We start from the raw sequence: 26,997 nt of genomic DNA, 5'->3' as shown, positions 1-26,997 counted from the left end.
TAGGAATGTGCACATATGGTATATTTTAAGTATATTTTATCGATTATGCTATTACAGTTGTCCCGTTTTTTTTTTCCTCAGCTTTATCCCCCTCTGCCCTGCACCCTACCTCCCTTTAGTACCTTCAGCATTCTCCCTGCCCCTTAGTTCATGTCCATGGGTCATACATATGAGTTCTTCAGTTTCTACATTTCCTATACTATTTTTACCCTCCCCCTGTCTATTTTCTACCTACCATCTATGCTACTTATTCTCTGTACCTTTCCCCCCTCTCTCCCCCTTCCACTCCCCTGCTGATAGCCCTCCATGTGATCTTCATTTCTGTGGTTCTGTTTCTGTTCTAGTTGTTTGCTTAGTTTGCTTTTTTGTTTTAGGATCACATGTTGATGTTTGTGAGTTGTCATTTTAGTATTCATAGTTTTGATCTTCTCTTAGATGAGCCCCTTTAACATTTCATATACGGGCTTAGTAATGATGAACTCCTTTAACTTGACCTTATCTGGGAAGCACTTTATCTGCCCTTCCATTCTAAATGAGAGCTTTGCTGGATAGAGCAATCGTGGATGTAGGTCCTTGCCTTTCATGACTTTGAATACTTCTTTCCACCCCCTTCTTGCCTGCAGGGTTTCTTTTGAGAAATCAGCTAATTGTCTTATGGGCACTCCTTTGTAGGTAAATGTCTCCTCTTCTCTTGCTGTTTTGAAGATTCTCTCCTTATCTTTAATCTTGGGTAATATAATTATGATGTGCCTTGGTGTGTGCTTCCTTAGGTCCAACTTCTTGGGACTCTCTGAGCTTCCTGAACTTGCATATTTATTTCCTTTGCCAGATGGGGGAAGTTCTCCTTCATTATGTTTTCAGATAAGTTTTCAATTTCTTGCTCTTCCTCTTCTTCTTCTGACACCTTTATGAGTCGGCATTGGAATTTAAAATTGTCCCAGAGGTTCTGAGGCCTCTCCATTTTTTTGCATTCTTGTTTCTTCATTCTGTTTCAGTTGAATGTTTATTTCTTCCTTCTGCTCCAAATCATTGATTTGAGTCCCAGTTTCCTTCTCTTCACTGTCAGTTCCCTGTATGTTTTCCTTTATTTCACTTTGTATAGCCTTTACTCCTTCCTTTATTTTGTGTCTGTACTCATTTATTTCTTTGAGCATCCTGATTACCAGTGTTTTGAACTCTTCATCTTACAGCTTGGCTGTCTCCTCATTGCTTAGTCCTTTTTCTGGAATTTTGATCTGTTCTTTCATTTGGGCCATATTTCTTTGTCTAGGCACACCTGTTTCATTCTGAGGGGCAGAGCCTTAGGTATTCACCAGGTCAGGGCAACCTGCTTCATTGCATTGTGGGGGAGGGGTCAGAGAGGGAACAGTGTAGCTTGCTTGGTTCTTACCCGTTTTCAGTCACTACCTTCACTTCCCACAAGTGGATTGTGCCCATTCAGGTGCTGATTCCCGGGTGGGTGTGCTAGTGTACATTCTAGGATCCTGTGGCCCCCTCCAGTAGACTCTCTTATGGGACTGGGAGGTCCTCCTGCCACCACAACCCACAGGTTTTTACAGCCAGAGGTTTTGAGGCTTTGTTTCCTGCACTGGAACCCTGGGTTGTACAGTCTGTCTCACTCCCCAGTTGTTCTTCCCAGCTGATGCCAGTGTGGGACCACCTGGTCTGCAAGCTGCTGCTTCACCCACCCTGTCTGCCAGCCGCCACATTGCAGCCCCAGCTGCCCATCTCCATCCCTCTTACCAGCACGAGGAGGGAATGTTTCTTTTCTTTAACTTCTTGGTTGTTGGACTTCCATACAGTTTGATTTTCTGGCAGTTCTGGTTGTTTCCTGTTTGCATATTGGTTGTTATCCTTCTTTTTTGTGTATGAGGAGTGACACGTATCTACCTACACTTCCATCTTGGCCAGAAGCCAGAATATTTCTATTACTGCAGAGCATCCCCTTGGGCAGTGCTGGTCTGTACAGTTTCTAAACATGTGAGACTACATACTATCCAAGCTTAAATCTTTACCTCCACAATACCTCAACCCCAGCTCTGACTTTACCTCTCCTTTTGCTTACACATACCACTGTTCACTCATTCTTGGCTTGGCTAGCTAAACTCAAACCCCTACAGTTCTCTGGTTTTCCTGACCATTTGATACTTTACTTGGACTAACACCGTTCTGCTGCCCCGCATTTCCCCAACACAATAATGTGACCCCCCCAACCCTGTGTTGTGTTGGGTTGTCTGTTGTTTGTGTTTTAAATATAATTTTCAAGGTGGAATGAAATATTCCTCAGGTCTGATGACGGCTGTTTCCCATTCCCCTTTTCTATCGTTTTGGTCTGGTGTAACTTTGAGAAGGCTTCTTCGTGTGCCAGGGTTTGCGCTGTTGAGGATGTGCATGCTCTCCGCCGCGTGTCTGTGTTTCCTGAGCAGTGGTCTTAGTTGGGAGAGTGGCAGAAGCATAGAGCTTTGGTTGCTCTCTGCCCATCATTATGTTTCTCTTTCCCCAACTCTAACCTTTTAAACTGATGGGGTTTTTTCCTTGCAATTATTTTATTGTTTACATTTCTTGTAAATAATTTCAAACTGTTTAAAAAATAAAGTGTGTTGTAAACAACATTTCATGAACAGAAATTGTACTGGATTTGGGTTAATGTAGAGGTAACAGCTGTAAGGTTTGTCTTTTTCTTTAGTGGTTTAGACATTTGTAAGGAGGGCATTTCTGTTAGCCTCTTGCTGCCCCTGGGGGCCGTGTCTGAAGCTCGTGGACTCCATTAGCGATCCCTCCACACCCTGTCTCCCCTGCTTGATCTGCGGAAGCAGAAGTTCCCCATGTGAGCTGGCTCTAATGAAATGCCTTACGGTTAAAACTCAAACCAGTTGTTTTCATGTTCTTCTTTTTTTGGGACTACCACACTGTCCTAACCCACTCTTCCCCTACTCAGTTCAGAAAAGCCATTTTCAAAGTAACATCTCTTTTCCTCTTAGAACCCTTTGCTGTTAACATAAAAAATCATTCCTTGTTTGAAAGCTATCTTCGTTTTGTAATTTGGAAACTTTTTCTTTGTTGCATGATTGATACTCAGGAGGCAAGAGTATACATGAGACAAAAAGGCTTCTTTCTGGTGATTTCAATATAATGAGAGTTCCAAAGTTCTTCATAATGCTTAATTTTAGGACTGTTTTCCGTGATTTGGGTCTTAATGTCATATCCTTGTTAACTTCTCTAAATTCCCAGTATGATTTTCAAAATTGTCAGCTCCTTGGGATTTATTAACAATTTGTCCTAATGCCCCTCATTGTATAAAAAGACAAAATAAAACAGGCCTTGATGATGATTCGTGTGTTTGTGCCTATACCCCAAAAGAAAGTCGTCTGAGTTTTTTTGATTTTCTGGGTTTACCTTATTTTCTCTTTCTTACAGAATGGACATGGTGGTGGTCGAAGTCAGCAGACGATAGACAGTAAGTGTACAGGCTACCTAGTTTTGTCATGGGTGGTGGAAACCAAGCGAAAATGGGCATCGCTGACTTGATGGGGAACACAGTAGGTTAACGTCTAATTCTACAAAAATAGTCCTTTTGAATTTTTTTCTGACAGCTACTTCTCATCCATTGTTGGCATCCTTTCTTTGGTGGGGGTTAGAAGTTCAGCTATAGATTCCCTTGGGACCAGTTCGTAGCTGGTGGTATTATCAGAAATGAAGTAATCTCATATTATTCTGCCTTAGTCAGACTGCACCTAGAGTGGAGCATTGATTTAAAAGATGCTTTGTTCAGAGACACAGGTTCTAAGATGGTCAGAGGACCCCCACCCGAATAATGTACAAGACTCCTGAAGCAGACACTGGTGTGCTGGCTCAGAAAGACATGTTCGTTGCCTGCAGATTCTGCCCGATGGTTGGTAGGAAGCGAGAGGAAATGTTGCTCACTGTAGACTTGGGAGAAAATGAGGGGATTCTCCACCCCCACCCCTGCCAGTTCCAGTACAGCTAAGTAATCACTGGATATGGTGCAGGTGAATCCCTGTTAGGTGTTTCTTTTTCCTTTTCCTTTTTGTTCTTGGCTAGCCTATCTGTGATTGTTTATGGTGATTTTCATTGACCATTCAGTAAGGCAAGTGGGTATTGAGTATGGAAGCCAGAAAGACTCTCCTTATTTACAGTTATTTTTTGGAACACAGGCATAGAATTTTATCAGGCCTGGACTGGGCCTCAGTAGGAACTGAAATGACATGTATGGTTTGCCCAGAGCCTTGGTATTGCCCGGCTGCTGTTTGGAGAAGCACCGATAAGCTCTGAGAACCTTGAATGTCAGAGAAGTTCTTATTTCAGAAGCCAAGGCAGCAAGTGTCTTTTGTGCAGATATGGGGTTGAGAGTGCATAGAGGTGTCCTAGATTGGTTGGAGACATTTAAATGAGATAGTAAGATATGAAATGTCTGGAAAATATAGCATGCATGTTAGGTAGGTTTTATCTCCCACACTCTCTTCTCCCACTTCCTGTCTCTCTCCCACTCACACACACGCTTGTTCTTCAGGCAGCTTTTTGTGGACCTGTCGTCAGCGTGATCGAAGGCTTGGACTTCTGGCATCTGAGCTTTAGGTCAGGGTGGTGCGTTCATCTGGTTTCTGTAAGAACAGGTGTCGTATGTGGGATAGGATGTCAGTAGTGAGCCCGCCTCAGGAAAGAACTGACCGCACCGTGTGCTGGGACTGTCGCTGCCTGTGTTAGTTTTCAGACTGTCCTTCCCTTTAGAAGCTGGTGTTTTCTCCTGGCTTCCAGGGCGTGCTGCAGGAGGGTCAAGTCCTCCTCCTTCCTGACTGGAAAAGACAGTGATGCTTTGTTTCCAAGCACATATCCGACTTGTATGTGTGGACAGCACTAAAACTGAGTCTTTTCTGCAGTTAGGATGGGTGCACTCCTGGTCTTCTGAAAGCCTGGTGTCCTCTCAGGTTAGAGTCTTCAAGCACAAGTGGAGGAAGTGCTCTCTGCCTGTGAGAAGAGGTGTTGGGCAGCAGCCGTGGGCTCTCTCTGCAGATTTTAGGCATTTGGATCTCCGCGGTGTGTGGACCATGGGCTCTCCGCCCCCACCCACCTGCCCTAAATTGGCTTTGAGCTTTCACACGGTCAGCTTGGTTTGATACCTATTTGATAGAAGCAAAGACCTAGGCCTTGGGTGGACAGATTTTCACTGCTGCCTGTTGTACTTTTTAAGGAAATTTTGCCTCACTTTATAATTACGTATATCAAGCTCAGAGCCTCTTTCTGGGTGTGGCTTCAGGGTTGACCAGCTTCCTTCAGTTGGGAGAAGTATGTCCCCATCACAGGACAGTTTATGATGATAAATATGTCACTTCCTGCTCTGCTTGGGTCCTGTGCATTTTACCATCGTGTGTCCTTCTGGTAGTTGTGTCTGACAGAAGACTGGAGACACGGTTGGGCATTTTTTGTGGGGGATGTAACTTTGTATATGTCTCAACTGAGCCTGACATGTCATAGACATTGAGCTCATTTCAGACACTCGTGGTTGGATCTGGAATTAAACAGATCTGTTTCTTTCAGCTGCTTCATCCGTTCCAGCTCCAAAGACAACAGACCCTCCCTCCGCTCTCCCATCTGTGGGCTCCCTGCCCAGCACCACCTCCTGCAATACGCTTCTACCCTCTGCACCTCAGCACACTGCCACTTTGCCCTCCTTGTCCCAGCCTGGTGACCTGTCCAGCAGCCCCCTCTCCCAGCTTAGCAGGTATGAGGAAAATATGGGCCCAGAGTGAGAGGCACACTGGGGTGAAGTCCTGGAGCCCTCACAGAAGGCTCTTTCCGTGAGCTAAACCTACTTGTTGCCCCTAGCACGGCATGCTGGCCTTTGCAATAATGCTCTACAGTAGGTTTGGGCTGGGGGGAGTCACCAAAGCACCGGAGATGAAAACTGCCTGCTTATAGCGCGCGCCTCTGCTATCACAGAGCACTCGGCCCCTTGGGAATATAGGGTGGAGCCAGGGGGTTGCTGCTGCTCTTTTTCGACCCCCAGGAGGGTGCCACTAGCTGAGCCTCTCCTCCTCCCATCTCTGGGCTCCTGTCCCTGATGCAGACTGAGAGTGCCCTTGGATTTCCGAGCAGGTCTGCGACTCGCACTTGTCATGGCTTCACAGATCGGGTTGCTACAACAGGGTGTAGGAGAATGGATTTCACCTGGCTCTCACCTTGTGTCTCCCCCACCCTACCTAATCAATATTTTATTGATTTATTTTTGAAGAGAGAGGAAGAGGGGAGAAAGGGAGAGAAACATCGATATTAGAGATAGAAACATCAATCTGTTGCTTCTGGCACGCCCCCATCTGGGGACCGGCGTGCAACCCAGGCATGTGCCCTGTCCGGGAATCAAACTGATGACCTTTCACTTTGCAGGATGAGGCTCAACCAACTGAGCCACACCAGTCAGGGCATCGCCCTGTGTCTTCTAAGGAGAGCTCACCTCTTTCTCGCTTTAAGCCAGGAGCAAAAGCATTTGAATCGAATTCTGGATTTGATGGCACTTGGCTCTGAATCTGGCATGTGCGATAGAACGTAGGAACTTCCTTCCGACACACAGATGTAATGGGGTCTCTGCTCCTGAGTGCTCTTAGTGCAGTCCTGTTCTTTTTCCAGTATAAAGAGCAGGTGGTTACAGCTGACTGAAGCTGGCCTGGAGGTTTCCCGGGACAGGATGTTCCAGAGCCTTGTGGCGGGTGATCCTTTAGATCATTCTAACCACCAGATGCCCTGGACTGGGTTTCCAGGTGATGGGTGTGAAGCTGAAGCTTCCGCTGAAGGGACGGGGCCAGCTTATATCCTGCTCACCCAGACACAGGGGGGCTCCATTCCTGTGGGGTGACCCTGGTGGACATGTGTGATGCTCTGTTTTGTCTTCCAGTTCACTCCCCAGCCATCAGAGCAGCCTCTCCTCTGCACACGCAGCACTCTCCTCGAGCACGTCCCACACAGTAAGTATCCTCTCGGCTCCCCTCCACCGCCCTGCTCAGCGAGCTTGGAGCTTAGTCACCTGCATATGGGCCTTCAGTTTGTGGATTTTAAATGTCTGAGATATTCTGGAGTTGTTTGGCTATGATGTCTCAACCTAAGTATGTGTTGGAGCACCGTGGAAGACATTTGCTTTCAAAGTTCATGCCTCTGTGGAGGAGTTACTTCCCCAGACCTGATATGTGATGGGTGGTGAATTTAGTCCCAAGAATTCACTGAACTTTCTGTTCGTTATAGGAGACCTTTCTGCCTAGCGGGGGTGACTTATTTTCTGGGAAATGTTATGTTGAACTATTTGCAAGCTTTTAGAAGAAAGTGGGCTCATTGCTAACTTCAGTTTGGGCTCCACTAAAAGTCAGCTTCAGTCAAGGCCATTTTTCCTGGCTAACCCTCTGTTGGTTTGTGCAGCCCAATGTCAGAATATCACCGTGTGCACACGCGTAGCTCTCTGAGACTGACGGCCTGGTTCTTACCCTTGTCGGCGTAGCTACGTTCCAGTTTGTGGTCATGTCCTAGTTGTGGCAGTAGGTGTTCTGTTCACTGTTCGCTTTGGCCATCTCAGGCCATTTCCCCCAAATCAAAGGCAGAGGCTTTAGGAAGGGTGGTAGTGAGGAACAAACAAAGTAGGAATGTGGAGAGGTGAGAATGGAAGCACAGGTGGGTGCCCACTGGAAGTCCAGGTGTGCCAGAGAGTGGCCCTAGAGGGAGGTTGTTGAAGTGTGGCTTCTCAGAAACCAGTCCTGAGAGCGTGGTTTCGGTGGTGGGAGTCCGTCTGGATTGTGCTGGGTCGGAGCAGGACTGGTTGTGAGGTGGAGATGCGGCAGGGTAGTGGGATGATACTTAACTAAATGCTAGGAGACTTGAACATAAAGATTGGTGGGAAAAAAGGTGCCTGGAAAAAAGAACAAAATGTCTCTCTCCTGGTTTGGAGTGGAAGGGTCCCCGAGCAGGGAGGTATTATTGAATTATTGAATGTTTCTGTTTTTCCATTGTGTTAATAGAAAAATGACCTGGCAGTATAATGTTTGACTGAATGAGGTTGACCTCCTCTCTGCCCCCCCCCCCCCCCCAATGTCGGAAAGCCATTATTTTTCCTTTTCGTGAGCAATTTATATTGTTCATTTATTTGTCAGGTCCGTGGTGTCTGTTTCTAGGCATTCTGCATTCGGGGGTCTGGTGAGTAGTCCTCAAATGTAGAGGCCTCGAATGTAGAGCACACCTTTTTTCCCTACACTTGTCGTTTTATAAATATTTTTGATTTTTATATAGTCAGATATGTCAGTCCCTCTTTCCTAGTCACATTGTGTAAGCCAGGCCTTCCCCACCTGAAGGCTACGAGGGCAGTCTTGTTTCCTCCTGATCTGCGTGTCCTCGTGGGCGGTTTGGTGCGGCTCTGCCCTCAGGGCCACTCCCGAGGCTCTGGCTGCGCAGCCCCACCGGACGCACTGAGCGAGCCCTTTAAACGAGACGGAGGCCTGTTACTGCGGCAACGTGTTGCCCTCGAAGGTCTGGGGTGTGGGGCGCAGAGAGAAAAGCCCCGTCAGGGTCAGCTGGATGTAGGAGAGGTTTGCTGGATACCGCTTGTGTTCCTTTCAGCAAACCAGGAACTGGTTCTCTAGGAAGCTGCTCTTGGCAGGAAGCCTGGACCCACGCAGATGACCATGGAGCCTTCTGGCCTGGTTTGCCCTGCTCCGTGGGGCCCTCTGGCACAGCCCTTGCCCTGCTCCTTGGGTTCTTCTCACCCTGGTTCTGTCTGTCTAGGCTGAAGGAGAGGAGTCCTGGGGAGTCCCAGGAGACCATGACTTTCCCTGTCTTTATCTTACAGAACCAGTTCTGGATGCTAGGGCCCTTAGGCCACCGGGTTGGGCAGCCTTTGAGGCAAGACCTGCAGAGCGATCTGTGCGATGGGAAGCAGAGCACGAGGGGGTCCCATTCCTCCCGAGGCTTCCTTTTCTCTGGCTTCTCCTTCAGGAGTTTCTGGGATTCTTTGTTCTGCACACGTTCTGGTTTGGAGTCTGGTCTCAGTCTTCTAGAACCTTTCCCTCCCTCTTTGGGCCTTGCTTTGCCCCACTGGGTACATCTCTTCCACATTATTACCAGCCAAAGCCGAGCAGCTAGGCAGGATTCCTGGAACACAGACTGTGCAGAGCTTTCTTCTGGTTTCACCCATCCTTTCTGGGTGGATCATACTGAGTAGGCATTGGGGCAGGCCGTGCCCTTCCAGGTAGGCCCTGGTGGCCTGCAAAGTGGCATCAGGTTCTGGAGCAAAGGCCTCTCAGCCACCTGTGACTTCCAGATCAGAGTAGCCTGACAGAAGGACATCCCCAGAAGGCTCTGACTGGGGCTGGGCTGCCTGTGGTGTCTCTTTCATCTCTCCTGAGACTACTTGCTTTCTGTGAAGTGGGTTCTCGCCTCATACTCAGACGGTCTGTGTTCATTTACGATTTACTTGGGGTTTCAATTCCCTGTGCATGTACCAGAGCACGAGCAACTATAAGAATTTTTAGTACGGTTTTGATTATAAAGCTCAGCTTTAGTAGTCCTGATACTTAAAAGTTGTGTTCCGATGGCCTCACCTAACTGCCGTGTGAGGGGCTACGGAGGCTGGTGTGCGGTCATACAAGCCATGGGCACAGAGCCCCTCAGGTCAGAATCTCAACACTGCAGGCCCAGATGCCAGGCCAGGTTCTCCAGCCTCTCATGCTTTCCCCCGGATCCATGTGTCCTGGCTTTTTTATTTCGCCAGCACGCCAGTGTGGAGAGCACTCCTCCCCTCCAGTCCTCAGCCGCCTTCTCAACAGCAGCGACCTCCGCCTCGAGTGCCGCGTCCTCAGGGCTCAGCAGCGTGAACCCGGGGAATAGCCTCTGCCTGGGCGGGGCCACCTCGAGCACCCCCAGCGGTACCAGAGCCACGCCCTTGGTGACCTCAGGTGTGTGCCCCAGAGGCCTTTCCCACCTCCCCCCAGCCCCTCAAAGGTGCACACTTGGCTTCCCAGGGAGGATGCCCGGAGGTTGTCAGGATGCCATGCACCTCAGAGGATCATAGTCATCCTCTGGCCCGCCGTGGTCACTTGTCCTCTTTGTTCCACTGACCTCTCGAGGCCCAGTCCTTCCACCTGTGGTGTGGGTGGGGATGGGTGAAATGGGTCTTTTGGATGGGCTCCCCTGGGCAGGATTCCTGGCAGCCTTTGTGCCTCTAGCTAGCTCCCCAGTCTTCTCTGTTCTCACTCATCCCTAGAGCTGCAATGACATGGTGACACAGAGGGGCCAGGGAGCAGATGTCACTGGCTTCTGGTCTTTTATGTAACTGCCTGTCAGCCACACCGGGGCAGTCTGTGTGAGCCAGGCAAACTGTAGTTGGGTAGAAACTGCTAAAACCCACCTTTGACATGCTTTGTCCCTCTCCTGGCAGTGCCCGCCCAGCATTCCTCCTGTTCTGAGGAGGGGTCGGGTTCTTTATGTTGAGGTTTGTCCAGGGCAGTGTGACCTTCAGGAGTGGCAGGGTGGCGGCAGTGTTTCCGTCCCTGTGTGGGAACAGCCCAAAGGCAGGACAGGCACGGCCCTCTGTATCTCTCCGCCGCCGGCTTCTTGGCTGTGGCCTCAGTTAGGGCAGGACTATGACATGAGCTCAACACTCCCAGCCCCATAGTAGCTGAGGAATCTTACTGTTTGTGGCAGCCACTTTACTTTTCTTGACTTTTCTTAGGCAAAGCACCCCCCAACCTGCCCCAGGGGGTGCCTCCCCTGCTGCACAACCAGTACCTCGTGGGCCCCGGAGGACTGCTTCCTGCCTACCCGGTGAGTGCACGGGGGAGCTCCCGGCCAGCCTCAGCTCCCCCCGCCCTTGGGAGCTGGCACTTGGCAGAACCTGGTAAAGGAGGCCGTGGGTTGCTGCCACTCCTTCCCGGAGCCCTTCCATGTCTGCCAGTTGTACCCCTAGTATTTCTCCCCCATCCAGGCTCCGTCAAGGTGTAGGGTATCTTCTCGGAGCAGCTCATCCAGGTTCCCCCTCCTGAGTGTGTCCTATCCTCCCATCCTGTTTAGCCCCCACATTGGTCTGGGCGTTCCAGGGGTAATACATGGTCCCTAACACCCTTTTTGGTCCTCACACAGATCTATGGCTATGACGAGCTCCAGATGCTGCAGTCGAGGCTGCCAGTGGTGAGTGGGGTATGGCCGTGGCGGTGCAGGGATCGAGGCTCTTTCACAGGTTCTTCCTCCCTTTGCCTGGATTGCCGCCCTGCCTGGCCCTCCGGACACTCTGCCTCAGGCTGAGGGAGCTGCTTCCTTTTGTTAGTTGTGCCGGCACGTCTGTAGCTGGGGCATATATATGAGTGTCCTGTGCTCATCCCTGGGGAACATGTAGACCCCTGGGACCTGGGGCCCCAGTAGACAGCCCCTGTACTAACTGTGGGTCGTTCTCTTCTCTCATCTTCCCCTTAAAAGAAAAAGGAGAAGAAGATCTGTATGACACAAGACTCGTGGTGTTTGCCTGCCCCTGGGGTTGTTAGTTTTCTTCACAGTGCCACTCAGTGTCTTCAGCTTCTGAAGTGGGCACTGGTAAAGCTTGTGATGGCACCTTCTCTTCTGTCCCCAGCTGAGTGCGTGGCTAGAGCTGACAGTCTTTAAGGGCCCTTCTGGGTCTGGCCTGCCGTCACTGTTTGCAAGAGTGCTAGCCCCAGCGTCTCCCTGGTTGCTGCAGCCACATTCTGAGGCCAGGGCTGCCTCTGTGTTCTGACCCTTGCTGCAAGGGTGAGGCACTGGGCCCTGCCTGGGACGACCAGCTGAACAGGTGCAGCGGAGGAGAGCATGCTCCCTGCTCTGACAGCCTGCAGGCTCCTGCATCACCGCTGCTCTCCAGCTCTGGTTTCCCAGACACCGGATAATTTTCAGCAGCCCAGGGCCTCTCTCTGCCACATTGTTGGGAAGAAAAAGCTGTTTGGATACTAGTGTCCTGTCTGGTGGATGTGGTCTTCTCTGTTACCCAGGGAAGCTGTTTTTTCCCCAGTGAGGTGTTTGTCCTCCTCATTGGTGATGCTCTCCACTCCCCACCCCCACCCATCCCCACTAGCCACAGAGAGCTCAGGGAGCTGCAGGTATTACCTTCATCTCCTGTTCCCAGTGGCCGAAGCGCTTGGCTCACAGTAGAACATCCTCCATCTGCTGAAGTATATCTAAAAGGCGGGGCTGGTAGCTGGGTCCCATGCACAAACCAGCAGCCCATTACACTGCTGCCCAGGGGTCTGCTGGACTCTAGCCATTGCCCACATCCCCAGTGAAAGGATGTTGAAAGCACGAGGGGATGTCTGTGGGGAAGCTGGAAGTGACCCTGGACTCCTGCTCACAACCATCTGGCCCAGGAGCCCCTGGGCATTAGGGATGGGATGCAAAAGGTGGCCCCAAGTGCCACTGCATGTGGGTCCTAGTCAGACCCCCAAGTAGTGGCTCATTGGAATCCCAGCCCTAGGAGTCATCTGCCTTGTATTTCTTTTATTGTTTGTGCCTTAGAAGAAATCACTGCTGAGCCTACCTTTTGAGATACAGTGCTTTCACTTTCCCCTTCGTCATTCCTTAGCCTGTGGCACCCTTTTGTTCCCACCTTTGGGTTTTCTTTTCTTCTATGAAAGAGCTCCCCGTCCCGGGCGTTCTCCAGGCCTGTTCCCAGTTGTGTTCCGACCAGCTCTGTGTTTTCCTAGCCCTGCCTCCTCCTGGGGTCCTGGGCTGAGGATGCTGCAAGTTTTCTGGAAAATGAGACTGAAGAGGAGTGTAGGTGCCATTCCTAGCCAAGATGGTTCTGATCAGGCACTGTTGCCCACTACGAAAGCAGAAGGACCTTCTTTTGGCTCAGGCTAGGGTGCGGGATGTTTGGGGCTGCAAAGTCCTGGGTAGTAAGGGTCGGGGCGGGCCTCCCCTTTTCCACAGAGCTCCGCTGTGTTTTGCCCTCTTGGTGCCCATACCTCCCCTCGCTCCTATGGGGTGTCAGTGTTGCCAGGGCAGAGTGGGTGATGAGAGACCAGTTCAGCACCTTAACCTGGGGTCCTGCCTGTACTTGTGCAGGGCATTGCTGCCCTGACCCATTAAACCCTTTAGGCACCTCATCTCCTGCTGACTACTTTCTGGTTTCTACTGTCAACTTTCATAGCTGCTTTTTAGAATCTCACGTAGGAAATGCCAGCTGAGTTGGTTCTGCCACTGGCATTCACCAGCATCCACCTGCAGCGTCAAATGGGTGTTCGATTGGACCTCCCGTGGCTCTGCCTGTGGAAGGCTGATAGTTGGTCAGGGTGTCTGCATGCTGTGTGCTTTGTGGCTGCCACCTTGTACCACTCCAACGAGCACCATTTACTTTGTGAATGTGCACGTGACATCCCTGGGGCCTAGCTTTTCCCAGGAGTGCGGCATCACATGTACCTATGCTGCCTGCCGGGCCCCGCTGTCCAGGAAGTGGGGCAAGGCTGTTCTGCTTATGGAGCCTCCCTGGTCTCTCCTAGGATTACTACGGAATTCCCTTTGCTACACCCACAGCCCTTGCCAGCCGTGATGGGAGTCTCACTAATAACCCATATTCAGGTTAGTCTTCGTTCAGGAAACGGGGGTGGAGCGGGGTTGTGCATCAGACTGGCCTGTAGCTAATCCCAGGCGTCTGGAAACCAAGGCTGAGAGAGGCCTGCTAGCTCCCCAGTGTTGCGTCTACAGCCAGACCTATTCTGGTTTGCAGGAAGTAATCTGGCTTTTTTTCCTGGTTGGATAAGGAAGTGACTGGAATCAGTGTTCCTCTTTTCCTAGGTGATGTCACGAAGTTTGGCCGAGGTGACTCTGCATCCCCTGCGCCCCCTACCACACTGGCTCAGGCACAGCAGAGCCAATCCCAGGCCCACCACACCCCCCAACAGCCCTTTCTGAATCCTGCACTGCCACATGGCTACAGCTACACTGGCCTCCCCTACTACACAGGCGTGCCCAGTGCCTTCCAGTATGGGCCCACCATGTTTGTGAGTATCTGTGAGAGCTGTAATTTCAGCTGTGGGGAGAAGCAGAGAGACGGGAGCATGACCCCACTGGGAGTTTCACCTGGCCTTCAGGAATGTTTGGGATGGGGGTGAAGGTTGCTTCTCTATGTATTTTTATATCCAGCATGTGTTGAATCACTCATAAACACTGGCCCCTTGAGATTGTGCCACCTGCTGCCTCACACTAAGCCAGGGGTACCTGATCTCCTCTTAAGCCTCTCCTGCTTGGCCCACCAGGTCCCTCCAGCCTCAGCCAAGCAGCATGGTGTGAACCTCAGCACCCCTACCACCCCTTTTCAGCAGGCCGGTGGTTATGGCCAGCACAGCTACAGCACAGGTAAGGGGTGCTCTCAGCACGGAGATGTGGGTAGGACAAGCTTGCCTAGCTCACACATGCCTCTTGTACCCTGCTATGCTAGGTTATGATGACCTGACCCAGGGGACAGCAGCGGGAGACTACACCAAGGGTGGCTATGGTGGATCATCACAGGCACAAAACAAGTCTGCAGGTTCTGGGCCTGGCAAAGGTAGCGTCTGCCCCTCCTTTCCAGGATTGAGGCTCAGAGTAGTTATCTCCTCCCTGGCTCCTTCTCAGGCAAGGTTACCCCAGAGTGCCCCTGGAGGTGGGGTGGCTGGAGCTGGGATCAACTGCTGTGGGAACAACTGCTTTTTCTCCTAGGAGTGTCCGTGTCTTCAAGTACCACTGGCCTACCTGATATGACTGGTTCTGTCTACAAGACGACTCAGGTGAAGGAGGAACAGGTGGGTGTACTGGTTGTTGGGAGGTGTAACCCAGGCTGGTCCTCACCATTGTCTCTCTGCCCTACAGACTTTTGACAAGCAGGGATTTCATGCAGGGACCCCTCCACCGTTCAGCCTGCCCTCAGCCTTGGGTTCCACTGGGCCTCTGGCCCCTGGAGCAGCTCCTGGTTATGCACCCCCACCATTCTTGCACATCCTGCCCGCCCACCAGCAGCCTCACTCACAGCTGTTACACCACCACCTTCCCCAGGATGCCCAGGTGAGCTCAGTGATGGCAGCAGCCACTGTGCCCTGGGTTCGGGGTTCTGCTCCAGCCTTGACAGTTGACAGCCTTCTCTCCTCCTCAGAGTGGCTCGGGTCAGCGCAGCCAGCCCAGCTCCCTGCAGCCCAAGTCGCAAGCCTCCAAACCTGCCTACGGCAACTCTCCATACTGGACAAACTGAACCCTGAAGAGTGGGTGGGCTGGGGGAGGGCTTGCCCTGGGCGGAAGAGAACACATGGAGCCCATTTCTGGGAGCCCAGCACCCTTTCCTAGAATTCCTGAGACGTGTAACTGTGTCAGCCGAGCCTCTGTGGGGAGCCTCCCTCCCAGACTCGCTTGTATGTAATGTATTTATGTATGTATTTGTAAATGTGACAGAAACCTTGGGGGAGTGGGAGGGTTGCAGGTGCTGCTCTCCATTGAAGCCCCTTTTCACTGTAGCAAAATAAGCCCCCTCCCCCCTTCTGCCTTCAAGCCTTCCACATAGCCCCTCTGCCAGGAGGCTGCTAGGGGCGGTGTCTGGAGGGGATAGATTAAGGTGGTTGGGTAATGGGGTCAGGTACCAATGAAGAATCACGACTTAACTCGTGCCCTTGTAAACCATTATTTGAGTTTTTTCCCCGTGTAATTATTTTATCCCTCTTACGGAGAAACTGGTCCTTTTGTCATCCGTCATGTTTCCCTCCTGCCAAATCTTGATCTGGGAACAGCAGGCACATCCCCCTGCTCAACATCGAAGTGGCACACAGAGCAGGGGCATCTGCTTCTGGTCTAGTCTTGTCCCCAAAGACTTGCCTTCCTCTGGCTGACCATTTTATAGTAATAATCTGATTTTGTGCTCAGAGATGTTCAGCCAGTCAGCTCCCCTTTTAAAAAAATCAAAGATATGCTCCACGAGAGCACGTCTCCATGCAAAGGCTCCTCTAATTCCAGTTGTCCTGAACCAGGTGGACAACTGCTTCAGGGGTTTTCTCTTTTGCCCAAAGTCCACCTAATAAAGTTCTGAGAGCATGCACAGTCTCTGTGTGGTGTGACTAAAGGACAGCCCAGGGTCAAGGCTGTCTTCATTATGGTTCCAGGGACTCTTGGACTCCACAGGGCTGAAGAAGAGCTCACGTGGTCACAGTCTTCCTGACAACAGGTTGTGAAGGCTTAAATTGGTATTCCTTTCTTTGCTCGGCCCTTCTCTTGCCTTGGCCCCAGTCAGCATCCAGGGAGTGGAGGGTAACTGATACAGCTGGAAGGATAGCAAAAGCTCCTGACAGGGCACGGGGAGTGTTTATCGAAGTTAACTTTGCAGACTCCATCAACAAGAATGCCAGGGCAGGGTAATTTCTTTCCCAAAGACCAAAAGTAATAATTACTGACATGGTTCTAGGCCTGTGAGAGAGTAAGTTTGAACAGCTAAACCTTTGTTTTCATCAACCATTCAATGTTGTTTGACAGTAAAGTCTGTGGTGGAACAGGTGACTAAGGAGCCAGGGGGGTATGAAGTAGGTAAGCGGATCCTGGGCTAAGTATCTGCTCCAGATAATCACACGAAACCGTTCACCTGGGACCAGGATTCTGACCCCACCCCACCCCCAACTAGTCCAGTCCTCCCTCTTGCTTCCAAGCCACCAGGCAGAGAGGAGCCAGGGCCATAAACAATTCCTGTGAGTCCGGCAGGAGGCGGCTTTCACCAGTTGTCTGAGGCACAGTTGTGCTACAATCTGGCTAGCAACTCAGACTTACAGGTGCTGACTAGGCTAAATAAGCAAATAAAATGAGTATTGCTTCAAGTCAAGTATTGGTCAAATCAATATGCCAAAAACCAGCCCAGGGCCACTCTCTACCTTTTCTGCCTTCACCTCTAAAAATCAATGGTCATTTCATCATACTGGACACACGCTGCTGTTAATCCACAGTTTGGGATCCTGGCTTTTAAAAATAACAGGTAAGTGTCCACAACTGAAACTAAATGGGAACTTTTATTAAACTGTGATCTCCTGTTTAATCCTTGCTGTTATCAGCAGGAAGTTCGCAAGGTAAGTGACAGTGAAAACAAATGCCCTTCTAAGGAGGGCAGTGGAACACCTCTCCATCCCTTCCACTGACCTACTTGTGCTGGCAGGTTGTGCCCTATTTCAGAATTACGGTTAACAAATGGCTGTGTCTTCAATAACCTTTCTTAAAGCTAGGTAAGGATTGGGAATATTCTGCAAGGTGAGCTGAACCGAATGTCATAAAAGGCAGGTCAGCCAGAGTTGGTTTTTGTTGTTTATCAGCTGAGTCCTGGGCATAATCTGCAAGGGAACAGCAGAAATACTGAGACCACCTTTAATTTTAACAAAGGGAAAAAAAAGAGGGTCATCCCATGGGGAAGTAGCAATACAGGTATATTTTATTTCACATTTTATTAGTAGACAGATGGGCAGAGAAAGACAAAATGAACCACTAAAGGGGAAGTTCAACACAAAATGCATCAGATATTCTTTTCTCATAAATTAAACTGAAAAAAACACCTATAATTTCAGCTAAGAAAACTATTAAAGTCAGGTGTGACCTGCTGGTTTCAGAAGAGTTGAAAATTGCATCTGAATCTTTTTGTAAACGTAAACTTTTCTTAAAATCAGGATGGGAGGGGGGTGGAGAGATAATTTTCGGTAGAGAAACTACACATTTCCCCCTTCAATCTCTTATTATAAGTGTCCCCAAAATAAGGAAGTAGCAAATAAACAGGCAAATAATTACCAGGGAAGAGGAAAGAAGATACTATCAGGAAAGGAAAAGGAGAAAAAAACCCGACAAAAACCCCCCACACCCGTCTGGCTTAGCAAAGAACTCTGGAATGATGTGAAATAGAAAGGGGAAGACTGAGAAGCAACAACGGAATCATGATACTGTATTTTCTCCACTCAACCTCAAAAAACACAGACCTGATGAGCACCCAGAGAGGCTTTCTTTTAGAATCAAAAGAAATCTAAAAAATGCAGGACTTGAGCTTGTTATACCAAATGAGCACAAGTTTCTAGCCTGAGACCTCAACTCCTAAAAAGAAAGTTACAAGCTCACGTTTTCTTTTGCCACAGGATGTGTGCCCAAGACAGCTCTCTGGAACCAGCATCTGGGTTTTACAAGTCTGTGTGAGCTATTAGAAAGAATGTCTACCTGCTAGCAAATCAACATACCCCAGTCTTTTCTGATTGTACTCGTATCAGAGACAAACCCAGACCTAAACAGTGACACCCCAAAGGGCTGAGAGGTACAGCCTCCACCTGGCTCTCTGGCTCCCTGAGTCAACATGCAACAGGCCAACAGGGCCTAATGGGACAGGGCTGAGCAGCATAGCACCTCCTATAAACGCCAAGATGCCTGGCCTGCCCTGGGAAAGAAATGCTTTAGCAGTAAAGGACAAGCTTAATTTTAGGGCTCTGATAGAGGAAGATTAAGCTACCAGCTGTAAACGTGTGTGTGGTGGGTAGGGGGTAGGGGATAATCAGCATTATGAGGGACTGGGCTCCAGGAGGTTTGCTGGTTGTTTGGAAGCATTACTTTAGAAGCGTGGGAAGTCTCCTAAGAAGGATGATCCTTAGCCAAGTCTGCAGTCTATTTTGCCATAGAGAATTGCTGTTTTCTGAATCTGACTGGAGTCACTAAATTCAAGGGTGCAAGTAGCCCTGGCCTTATGGGGATCAGGCTCAATACTGCTCCATTTGAATCTAGGCATGTTAAATATTCTCAATATTAGACCAAACTTCAGAGGCCAGAGAGTTGCTAGGAATTAGCCAACGTTTGAGGAGTTTGAAAAGCTAATGAAAACCCTGAGATCAGAAAGGAAGGAGGAGCTAAGGAGGTAAGCATCACCTACTCTGTCCTAGGATCCATCCTACCCTGTCCCTCATCAACCCTTTTGTTCTTTCTGAACTAAAGATCTGAAGAAAAGGAGCTGACACTAGTGCACAGGGATCTGCAGTAGGATTATAGTCTTTGCTGTCTTTTCCTTCCAAAACCTGTGATTTTACATTGTAACGATTTTCCCCACTGAAAGAACACCGCTCTTGTAATGAACTGGCAAACTGGCCAACTCCCATAAGAAACAAAAATCACCGTCAAGTTCTGAAGTCCCTGGTTGGTGAAGGCTGATGGATCTCAGAATTGATTGACAAACACATGATTGAGATCGGGAAAATCAAAGCTGCAGCAATTGCATGGCAGGAAGCTCTAACATCACCCAGACACTGCCCACTGCCAACTCCCTTGGCCCTGCCAGAAATGTCAAAACAAGCCCATGGCAAGCTCCATGCACAACTTCTGCTTGCGCTCCACAGCCAGAGTATATTGAAAGGTGAGCAAAGTCCAGATCACATCCAATGAGGAAAGGTAACCGGTCACGCATGTCTCACATATATCCACAGTTATCACTAGCTCAATGGAAACCAAAATCTTAACACATGCACCTAGTATTAATAGAGTCATTAAAACTGGCTACTTAAAGAAATCCTCATGGTGAGAGTGTATCTTTGAGGGAAAGGCCCTTTTAAATATATAAAACATGTTTTCTCTCCCAACAGTGGTTACCAGTAGTTTTTACTCTCCCCCGCCCCCAGCAGCATCAACCAAAATTAGCATAGTGATTTTTAACTCTTTGTTGCCATCACTAAAACCACACACACACACACACACACACACACACACATACCCACTCTTTCCCCACTCCTTGGGGGTGGGGGAGGAACTCTGCCTTTTAAATAAATAGCAATCAAGTGCTCAGTTCTATGCAAAGTATGAATATTTATTTCAAGCTTTAGATCCCAATCGATTTCAAAAACCAAAATCTGATTTCTATCCTCAGAGTAGCTGAGGCCTCTGTGTTAGGATGATTTCCTGGAAGCTGAAGGAGCTCTGTGCCCTTAGGAACACATTTCATCAGTCTTCACACAGAGTCCCTGATGCCCACCATACCCCAGACTTTAAAACAAGAAAGAAATAAAATTCACCACCATGGGGCTGAACAAATGCACACACACTAATGTAAATGGAGCAGCTAAACCTTGGCAATTTTTTCTAAAGTTTGTTTTGTGGGAGTTTTACAGGCTTTTTTTTTTTCCATTTTCTTTTGCTACCCAGCATATGCAGCACTTGTGAACTCCCAATGGGTTCCCAGCTTTAATCATATTAAACATCTTGATGAAAGACTATTTAATTCTTCAAGAATCTAAAAACAGACCAAACATGTTTTGCTGTGAACACTTTGTGGAGACGAAGTGAGGCAGGGGTTTGGGTTTGAAGGGGGGGAAAAAAAAGAATCAATACAGTGATGGAAGGGTAAAGAATGCAAGAATTCAGACATTCTGTGGAGGATTACCTTCTCTCCATTAAGAGGTCCATAAAAAGGAGCAAACTGAGATCCGTAAGGGGAGTCAGCAGGAGCCGTGTTTGTTTTCCCCACCCCCTGTGATAGGTTTTTGCCGAGGGGCCACTGCTAGGTCCCCATTGCTCCCCTCCCTTTGGCCTGAGATGGCAGGGCAGTACAGGGGCTTCTCGAAGGAGCACGTCACGACTCCTCGTTCCCAGAATCATCATCGTCGTAACAGTCGGCATCTTCCTCCTCCTCATCTTCATCATCAATGTCGTCATCATACAAGTCATAAAGCAAATCTGAGCTGTTGTCATTGGAAGGCACTTTAGTTTTGATGCAGTATTCCGCCAGGGTGGTGGGGACTTTCACTCCATCCTTTTCTGCTTCGGCTTTAGTGGCTGAAACCTGTTTCCTGAAGGGAGGAGGATAGTTTATGTAAGTATGTCCTGAAGATGGATTTAAAATTAGCATTTCTAGATAATCAAGATTTCTTATGGCCCGATTTCTAAACTTACCTGCCTGAAAGCATGTGAGAGTCTACTACACCAAAGCTGATCTCAGACTGTCAGGTGTCAATCCTGAAAGACACTACTGACCTTTTGAAAAAGTGGATCTCAGTTTTTTTTTCTCCTAGTCATCTCACTTTGATTTTTTTTAAGACCTGACTGAAGAATTCCATAGCTTATATATTCTTTCCACTGTTACCTTAAGCTTCTACAGTTGCACTCCTACGGTCACCTATTTGCTAAGTGTAAGGTCCCCAGGAATGAAGACGGTACAGCTTAATGAGTTAGTAGAGTACATGCCACAGGCTGGTGCATGATAAATGTGAATTAAATGAAATAAAGAAACACAGAGAATACAAACATCTCAGGAATACTTAGGCATTATTCACTCACTAAATCCTACCTTTCCTTGAATATCAGGCTCCAATCCTGTTTTATGAAGCAAGCATTCTCATCTTGAATCTTCTTTAGTCCACTCCTGCTCCTCTGCAGGTCTTCACTATCTATACTAATTATCTTCAGTCTTTGGTCTATACCAGTCACCTTGGTGTCTGATAATGAAACAGGTGTCTAGATTCTATCCCTGTAACCTCATCAAATGACTATGGACTAGGGAGGGGGTGGTTCTAAAGGTGTTTCCAGTGGGCACCAAACAGAACTGCTAATCTACATTATTGAGCTATCAGATGACAAGCATTTCATTGAATGTTTCTGTTTGTTATTCTTCTTGTCACAAGTATCACCTGACCGGAGGCTTGTTCCGACAACCCAATTTAAAGCAGCCATCTCTCATCACTCCTTCCCATTATCCTACTTACCACTGTCTAGTTTTACTGTCTTATCTTCCTCATTTGTATCATGCTGACTAAATTTATAGACAGGGACCCTATTGTATAAATTCTGGTGCTTACTAACCTATGCACATAATGTGCCGGAACTGTCCTTGGAACTCTATTTTAAGGGTATATAAAATTGCATTGTATTCAGGGGAATGGAATTTACTACAATTGAAGTGCCAATTCTTGGGTACTGTTATGAAAACTTTGTCCTACTCAGGATATATCAAGAACCTTACCTTCTACTTTTATTTCCTTTTACACAGAAAAACTAGAAAAACTAAAGACCCCAAAAATTAACTGATAAAAAGGTCACATGAAGGGTGGCACAGGAGTAGATCCCAAGTCTCCAGATTCTTATTCTAGGGCAGAGTAATGATACCCAGAAGATACTTTGCTATTATGGTCAAAAGGGCCAATAAACAATAGGGCTTCATTAATAAAAATTTTGGAAACAAAAATACCTGGAATATCTGGAATACCTTGGGTGCCTGCTATACTTAGTGGACATGTTGAAAGTCCAGAACAGTATAATCATCCCTAAAAGGATTACGAGGGAGAGTCTGAAAACTTGACTGGCTGCTCAGAACCTAGTTCTGGTTCCCAGGAAATCAGATTTACTGCAACATTATCTTGCAGTGTGTGCAGTATGTGTCTCAAAAGCCACACACTCATTAGGCTCAAGCACAGATCTCCTCCCAAACAACAAATCTAACTGAGAGAAATGGAGTAGACAATGAAGTTCAATTTAAACCCTTTGGTTCTAAGTATATAAAGACTTGAAGTTACTAATCAAACCCAAAACAAAGCACCTTACCTAATGATTTCAGCATATTCTTTGTCTTTTCCTTTACTGTCCCTCCATTTCCTGAACATAACTGAAGCATCCACATTGGCTGGGGAGAAGGTGTTGGGCTCATTAAGCAATGAGATTACACTTAACAGTATAGTCCTAGAAACAGGAAAAAAGGGTCAGCTACAAATACTCATTCACAGGATTCGAAGTATTCTTTTAAATTTAAGACTACACCATTTGAGACCTTAGGGAAATGGAAATACAGTATCATAAAATTTTGTTTTCAATACTCAGCAGGCAAGGCTAATCAAGAGACAAAAAGCAGAGGAAACATGTGAGTCTAGCATGAGATCACGTTGCTGGGCATAAAACTGCAGAAGGCACTGTCTCAACTGGCTACATGTTCCAATACGCAAAAAGCAGAGATCTGGAGGATTTTCAAATAACAGTTTAAAAATCGTAAGTTGAGTGCAATAGGAAAAAGCAAAAAAAAAAATATTTATCAAGGGAATTCTTTCACAGGATAAGGTAAAAAGGATGCTACTCCATACACCCAATTCTGATCATGGCTGCTTAGGCGATCTAAAAACACAGTTATTACATACAAATATATTTCTTTTCCATTTTTTTAAGGGAAAACAGAGTTAAACAGAACAGTGTGGGAAAAACTAGTCTCAGTAACAGAAATCTTTATTCAGAAGTTTTTACCAAGAACTGTCCTGGCCAGTGTAGCTCTGTTGCTGGAGCACTGTCCCATATACCAAAAGGTTGGGGGTTTGATGACCAATCAGGGCACATACCTAGGGTGCAGGTTCCATCCCTGGATAGGGCACATATGGGAGGCAGCCAATTTATGTTTCTCTCTCACAGTGATGTTGCTCTCTCAAATCAATAAACATTTTTTTAATTAAAACAAAAATTGTGTTTAAGCACTTCCTAGGTGCCAGACGCACCAAGTGAGATGCTGGATGTATAATAACAAATGACTTAGATATAGATACATATCTCCCCCATGGGAGATATATTCTCATCCACAGATAAAAACGAGTAATAAAGTTTCAGTTAGATTAAAATAACCAAAAGAGCACAATACACTCCAAATTATTCAGACACCCCCCCCCCCCCGCCCCGGAAAAGCTATGTGCATGAACATAAGGAGAAAAATGGGAGGAAAAAACAAGCTTTTCTCATTGGTGAGAGCTTATAGATTATGTTATTGCAAAAAAGCTTTGTACTCCTGGCTCCAAGTAAAAAATAAAGGGAGAACCAAGCAAGTGATATTTGATTTCATGAAACCCTTTCCTAAATAGGGTGAAGAGTTTGTTATGTGAGTATACAAAATTATGACAAAGGCACTTTAAAAAATTTGTAGTTAAAATCCATCTCTCTCTCTCTCTCTCTCACACACACACACACACACACAACTTTTCTATTAGGTTTGAAATAACTCCTTGCCCTTCTTGCCAAGATCCTTCTGGATTTCTCCAATAATTACATTTGAAAGATTCAAACTCATCACAGCCAATGGGAAATGGATTGACATAACAGCCTAAGAAGCAAGAGAAAAACACAGGTAGAAAATTCCATAAAGGCTGCTTCAGAAGAAAACATACAAAACCTGTTAGGAAGAAGCAGGATAAGAAGAAAGTACGGTATAAACAGAAAAAAATAGCTGTAATGGTCTAGTTCAGCTCTGTATATACTTCCACCTTTCTGTGATGGTGGAAATGTATCATCTGTGTTATCCAATATGGTAACCACTAGCTACATGTGGCCACTGAGCTCTTTGAAAGGTAGCTTGTGCAACCGAGGAACTGAATATTTAACACTAATGTTTAAATAGCCACAGGTCTAGATGAACTATGTCAATTTAATTAGGGAATTTCCCCCACAAGTTCACCCAGTTGATTTTTCTTACAGCTTGTGTATATTATTAAAATACTATATTGGAAAATATATATTTTTAAAATAGTAAATTACTTCTACCAAAAAAGAGCTCACTCCTACCTCCACGTACTCCTAAATTAAAATCCATGATGCTTTCAGAAGTATCAGTTACTACAGTGGATTGTGACAATAGTTAAACCCAGTACATTTTCACTTCTTCCCTTCATCTGGAAAGCAGACTTGGGGGCGGGGGGGGGGGGGGGGGGGCGCACGGGGTGGAGATTCAGTTCCACTGGTTCGGGTGGGGTTAATCTTCCCCTACCACAATGCCACACCTTCATACACACAACCTACTTAAACCGGCAACAGAAGACATACCAGCTAGTGATTCCATCCACCTTGTCATGACGACTGGTTTGGGGATATATGCATGTGACCCAAGCTAGGGCAATCAGATCTTTGGTGGGAACCACCATTTTTCTAACTTAATAGCAGAAGGAACTTTTATTCTTGTTTGAGTGTGAGAAGCACAGAGCAGGTGGCCGTCTTGGTCACCAAGTGGTGAAAGCCTGCCTAATAACAAGGCCAATACAGAGCAAAACAGAATTGAGATTTTTTCCTCCAAGATTACTAATGCAATTCAAAAGCAATATCCTACTCAAAATTTCCCAACCAGAATGTTGTGGATAGGTTACAAGTTGATATCCGTATTCATTCCCTCATCAATGAGGTGGGTTGGATTTGAGATAACTTGAGCCTCTGAAACAACTTCTGTCCACAAAAGCATCTTCAATTTACTACACTATGATGTACAGATTACTATTCATTTTTGGTAAGTACCATGACTGGAAAAGTTTTGGAGAAAATGTCGTACATAGTTTAAAATGTCTATCACTTATACCAAAATAATTTAACACAGGCATTACACCTATAGCATGGTAAACTCTGCAAGGTAAGTATTATTTATCCTGTTTTCAGAGAATGGAAAAACTAAACTGCTAAGACAATACTGCCAGAATGTACAAAATATGCTTTTTGTTGCCATTTTTTGTTACTTTCATTAAGTGTTTCAAAATATTTATTCACTTTTTACCCACCAGAAGAAAAAATAGCAGAAGGTGGAGAGGGTTAACAATAGGTGAAAAGGGAAAGACCAAACAAATGATGAAACTATCAATGAAGAGGTTACTCAAGCCCATTAAAGGGACTGGTTTCCTGCAGATGATGGACAAAGGGGAAGGGATCAAGGAAACAACATATACTCTTTCTTAGTTTCATTCTGTCCATATAAATCCACAGCTCCCCATGAAGCTCTGCTTTTTAGTAACAGAGAGATGCATTTGTCCATTTAGACAGTCTTGTGGCACCTGGATATTAATTTCTTGGATTAGCAAAATGGACTCTGAGGGCCCATCCCCATGATCTCAGTTCCCATAGCGAAAAGCACCACTGCCACACTCTAAATGTGGGTACAGAGGGTCAGGCTTCGTTGTCCAAATCCAGCGGTGCAAGTGTTTAATGTGTTACGATACAGAACAGACCTAAACCACTAAGAATTTGGGATGAAAACTTAAGAGTTCTCAAGTCTTTTCAACTTACTGCACAATTCCCATAAGCACCACCATCATTCACGGAGTTAGAGACACTCCCAGAAATAAATGAGCTCCTTCCTCCCCCTGCTTTAAGCCATGCCAGGAACTACGGTAGGGGTTTCCAGGGAGCAGAAAAGTTTTGAGTGGACTGGAAGCACAGACAAAGGGACAGGCAAAAGCACTCTACACAGTCTTCGGGTTCCTGTTTCAGACCTTCTGCTGTTGTTTCTTTGACAGAGATGATACAACTATCTTATCTTGAATAAAAATTTAGTTTGTAAACAATAAAAACACCCAAAGAAAATGAAGGCCAACTAACCACACGCACACGCAAACAGCAAACCAGTAAGTTGTAAAGTTCTTCAGAGTTAAGACATGTTTAAAAACAAAACTTAAGCATTTAAGGGAGCTAGGAAATCAGAATTAGAGACCTACGACAAAATGGGCAACACTGTATTTGCCCCTTTGTACATACAGAGTAGTCAGTGAGATGGGCCTGCCCCAGCACACACAACAAAGTAACATGAGGCTTATGGGGCTGCCTGGAAACTAAGAAGGAAAAGTTTAGAATTTTGCAGAATTAAAAGTGGGCATTTTCCCTCTAGTGTATACATATACCTTCTCTAAGCAGTGTGTGAAGTAGAAAGGGTTTACTCTTAAGAGCCTAAATTTGCCCTGGCTGCCATGGCTCAGTGGATTGAGCACAGGGCTGTGAACCAGGCATCACAGGTTCAATTCCCAGTCAGGGCACATACCTGGGTTGCAGGCCAATGGCCCCCAGCAACCGCACATTGATATCTCCCCCCCTTCCCCTCTCTAAAAATAAATAAATAAAATCTTTAAAAAAGAATGTTAAAAGAAAAAGTACTTCTTTAAAAAAAACCTAAATTTACTTGATTCTTAAAAATATACACATTCACATACCTAGATGGAGATTCAGAAAGAGAAAGATGGTAAGTGACTGAGATTCTTAGGTTTTACAGGCCTAGCA

General features: G+C 46.9%; 2 protein-coding genes and 1 non-coding gene across 10 annotated transcripts in view; 2 read left to right on the top strand and 1 right to left on the bottom strand.

Moving 5' to 3' along the window:
- The window catches only part of UBAP2 (ubiquitin associated protein 2), a 132,060-nt gene extending 114,240 nt beyond the window's left edge, over positions 1–17,820 (top strand). For 4 of the 7 annotated variants that reach the window (XM_028508164.2, XM_028508174.2, XM_036021834.1 and 1 more), the window contains 13 exons: positions 3,418–3,457; positions 5,557–5,740; positions 6,908–6,977; positions 9,761–9,944; positions 10,721–10,812; positions 11,128–11,175; positions 13,506–13,584; positions 13,801–14,006; positions 14,262–14,361; positions 14,444–14,551; positions 14,704–14,771; positions 14,854–15,045; positions 15,134–17,808. In XM_028508164.2, coding sequence (XP_028363965.1) covers positions 3,418–3,457; positions 5,557–5,740; positions 6,908–6,977; positions 9,761–9,944; positions 10,721–10,812; positions 11,128–11,175; positions 13,506–13,584; positions 13,801–14,006; positions 14,262–14,361; positions 14,444–14,551; positions 14,704–14,771; positions 14,854–15,045; positions 15,134–15,229 — 1,467 coding nt within the window. In that variant the 3' untranslated portion in view covers positions 15,230–17,808. Of the gene's footprint in view, positions 1–3,417; positions 3,458–5,556; positions 5,741–6,907; positions 6,978–9,760; positions 9,945–10,720; positions 10,813–11,127; positions 11,176–13,505; positions 13,585–13,800; positions 14,007–14,261; positions 14,362–14,443; positions 14,552–14,703; positions 14,772–14,853; positions 15,046–15,133 lie in introns of all 7 variants that reach the window. The other 3 variants (XM_036021836.1, XM_036021837.1, XM_036021833.1) reach the window with 2 other exon arrangements.
- LOC114514681 lies at positions 4,815–4,896 on the top strand. The gene has a single exon (XR_003686100.1). It is a non-coding gene; the product is annotated as a small nucleolar RNA SNORD121A (small nucleolar RNA).
- A 1,226-nt stretch (positions 17,821–19,046) lies between the features above and the next one.
- The window catches only part of UBE2R2 (ubiquitin conjugating enzyme E2 R2), a 98,902-nt gene continuing 90,951 nt past the window's right edge, over positions 19,047–26,997 (bottom strand). The window contains exons 4-5 of one of the 2 annotated variants that reach the window (XM_028511742.2): positions 22,549–22,683; positions 19,047–20,801 (exon numbers count right to left, since the gene is read on the bottom strand). In XM_028511742.2, coding sequence (XP_028367543.1) covers positions 20,585–20,801; positions 22,549–22,683 — 352 coding nt within the window. In that variant the 3' untranslated portion in view covers positions 19,047–20,584. The remainder of the gene's footprint in view (positions 20,802–22,548; positions 22,684–26,997) is intronic. The other variant, XM_036021838.1, reaches the window with a different exon arrangement.

Source organism: Phyllostomus discolor, chromosome 3 (assembly GCF_004126475.2).
Source record: "Phyllostomus discolor isolate MPI-MPIP mPhyDis1 chromosome 3, mPhyDis1.pri.v3, whole genome shotgun sequence".
In the NCBI taxonomy this organism is placed as follows: domain Eukaryota; kingdom Metazoa; phylum Chordata; class Mammalia; order Chiroptera; family Phyllostomidae; genus Phyllostomus; species Phyllostomus discolor.
Note: the sequence above shows the minus strand (reverse complement) of the source record. Positions and strands in the feature narration are given on the sequence as shown.